We start from the raw sequence: 2754 nt of genomic DNA, 5'->3' as shown, positions 1-2754 counted from the left end.
AAGTTTTTTTTGTAACTTTTCCCCTCGCATGTGTCTGCAAAGGAAGCCCAGCAACAAGCATACGTTTCTAACGTATCTCGCTGGGCATGCAGACGCAGAGGAAATAAAAGAAAAATTTATATAAATAAAAATTCAAAATTTTTTTTTTTAAAATTTCTCATACACGTGTTCGCGCATTTGCGGTTAATCAGCCTTTTTGTAGGTGCGGTTAACCAGCCTTTTTGTAGGTGCGGTTAACCAGCCTTTTTGTAGATTCGGTTAACCAGCCTTTTTGTAGGTGCGGTTAGGTGGGTTCCGTTGAACTCCACAAAGCGCATATATAGAATGGTGATGCATAAAGTAGGGGAAAGGAGATGACTGTTCAGCAGGGAAAAGAAGGACAAGATTCCCCACGAAAAAGAATAAAATATGTAGCGTGGCATGGAGTAGCAACGCTTGGTAAAATGTGCACCACGCGTGATATACAAGCAAACGGTTTTAACCATTTTGCGCTGCTTTCCGAACAACTGAAAAAATGCACTCTGAGTCAAAAAAAAAAAATGACAACCAGGAGCTGGGTAACTTTTTTTTTCTTTTTTCCTTTTTTTTTTGCTGCCCTTTTTGCAAAAATGACTGCGCTAATTTGAAATGGCAACGGAGGAAAGCTTATTTTAAATCGTTACATGAGGTAAAGCAGCTCATTTTATTTTGTTCCACAAATGCGAGTCACATGTCATTGTGGGCTCCTTTTTTATTTAGAAAAAATTAAACAGCCCATCTAAAAAATTATTCACGCCGTTTTTTCCATTGCATGTACCGCGCACTTCACCGCGGGGGGGTTTTCACAAAATGGAAAGAAAAAAATATCGCCAATATTGTAAAGTTCCACTGAAGGTAAATGCTACGCAGAAAAGAGAATGCACTAGCGTAGTTGCACAAATTGATTGGCGTAACACGTGAATACTTTTCCACCGCGCGGATTACAGAAGGATAAGCCTCAGGTGGTAGTAAACTCCATGGGCAGGTACCCCCAGCGGATGTCGCCATAGGGTTACTTCAAATGAAATTCAGTTCGAGTCAGGTGAGAGGTTACCCCTCGTGCGTGGGAGAGGCATCCCGTTAAAGTGACGCCCCCTATTGCGGTGTTACCCACAAGACGGGGCGCCATGCAAGGCAACGGAAAGCTGAGTTAAGCTAAGTAAAGCAGAATAAAGTGCGAATACCTGCGTAAAACCGCCAACACGTGCGAATACCTGCGTAAAGCCGTCAATACGGTGAAAACCCGCCTGCCGCTACTTAGCTGCCCCACCTGAGGAGAAGCCCACCCAAATGGAACCCGCCAGAGTGCACCCCGTGCTGAGCATCCTGGGGAGCAAGTACAAACCCTTCCATGAAAACTTGTCCAGCAGGACGCACATAATTCTACTCCCCGAAGCAAAAACGCTGGTAAATATCAGCATAGATATAGATTTCATGAAAAAACACATATGCTGCAAGAGCCACTTAAAAAATGTATATATAAACTTGGCAGGGCAGTCCATCGAAATGGACGCGAAGTATGTTTGCACAGGGTACGGATTTGAGGAGAGTAGGATCTGCGAAATTTTGAAAATAGAAACGAATGCCAATTATAGATTTTTGAAAATTATTTTTATTAACATTCCATTGGAAGGAGGGTACCAAGATAGTGCACTCGTCAGTTATATTAACGATGAAGGTGGGCAAGCGGGTGGACTGGCAGATGGACTGACGTATGGGCAGGCTGGTCACCAGCTCAGTAACCCTTCGGGGGGGCAACCCAATTCGATGCAGTGCAAACACGACGTAACGCTATTTTTTAACAAAAACGGAAACTGCCGCGAATTTCTCTACTCACAACTTTTGCAATTTTCCCACTCGTACATTATCGTCAAGGGGTTCGAAAACTGTATTGGAAAAAAAATCATCAACATGGTAGAGGACACCCTGAAATTACAAAGCAACGCCAATGAAAAGACATTTAAAAGTGACATGAAGATGCCACTAATCAAGTATACCTATTCCTATCTGTATAACATTATATGGAAAGAGCTAACAAAAAATTACCAACAAATAGAATACAGGATTCAGGAAAAAATGAATTACCTGAGGAAGGACATTAGCGGATTTTTAAAAAAGTTAAATCTAGGAAACATTAGCCTGTTCCACGTGGAAACGACTGCTTTTCACATCAAGCAGGTTAGGAAGACAGGCGCGGAAAAAAATAAATGAACGAACGATCAAACGAGCGAGTAGATAAATATAAAACGGTGCATATTTCAACACTTGAAACGTCCACCTGTGCAGACCACTCTCTTCATGTGTATTTGCTGCATCGTTTGTACACCCACATCATGCCCAATTATATACATTTGAACCATTGCTCACCTTCGCGATCACACCCGTGTGTGCCTCTCCCCCCTTCCTCCGCTGCAGATCGAAAAGTGCAACAACCCAATCGACAAAATATACATCCTAGATAACATCAGCAAAATTATATGCGAAATTATCTCATTCACAAATCAAAACTTGAAGAAGCAAAACTTAGCAATTTACGAAATTAATAGTGACAGCCTGATTTCAATTCTCGTGGCGGCAATTTCGTTTGGGCAAATACAGAATATAATTAGCCACTCCATTCACTTGCATATGTACATAGATAACTTAAAGGGGTCCGAAAAAATTGATAAATTATCATTTGTATTCACAATATTTCACTCTTCAATTATTTACCTCTGCGATATGAAGGAGGAATAG

General features: G+C 41.4%; 1 protein-coding gene across 1 annotated transcript; it reads left to right on the top strand.

Moving 5' to 3' along the window:
• Positions 1–1308: 1308 nt before the first annotated feature.
• Positions 1309–2754, top strand: PCYB_094490 (hypothetical protein; the record flags this gene model as incomplete). The annotated part of the gene is made up of 2 exons (XM_004222564.1): positions 1309–2196; positions 2434–2754. The coding sequence occupies 2 exons, from the start codon at positions 1309–1311 to the stop codon at positions 2752–2754; spliced, it is 1209 nt and encodes a 402-aa protein (XP_004222612.1).

Source organism: Plasmodium cynomolgi, chromosome 9 (assembly GCF_000321355.1).
Source record: "Plasmodium cynomolgi strain B DNA, chromosome 9, whole genome shotgun sequence".
NCBI lineage: Eukaryota > Apicomplexa > Aconoidasida > Haemosporida > Plasmodiidae > Plasmodium > Plasmodium cynomolgi.
This window is presented reverse-complemented; position numbering and strand designations above follow the sequence as displayed.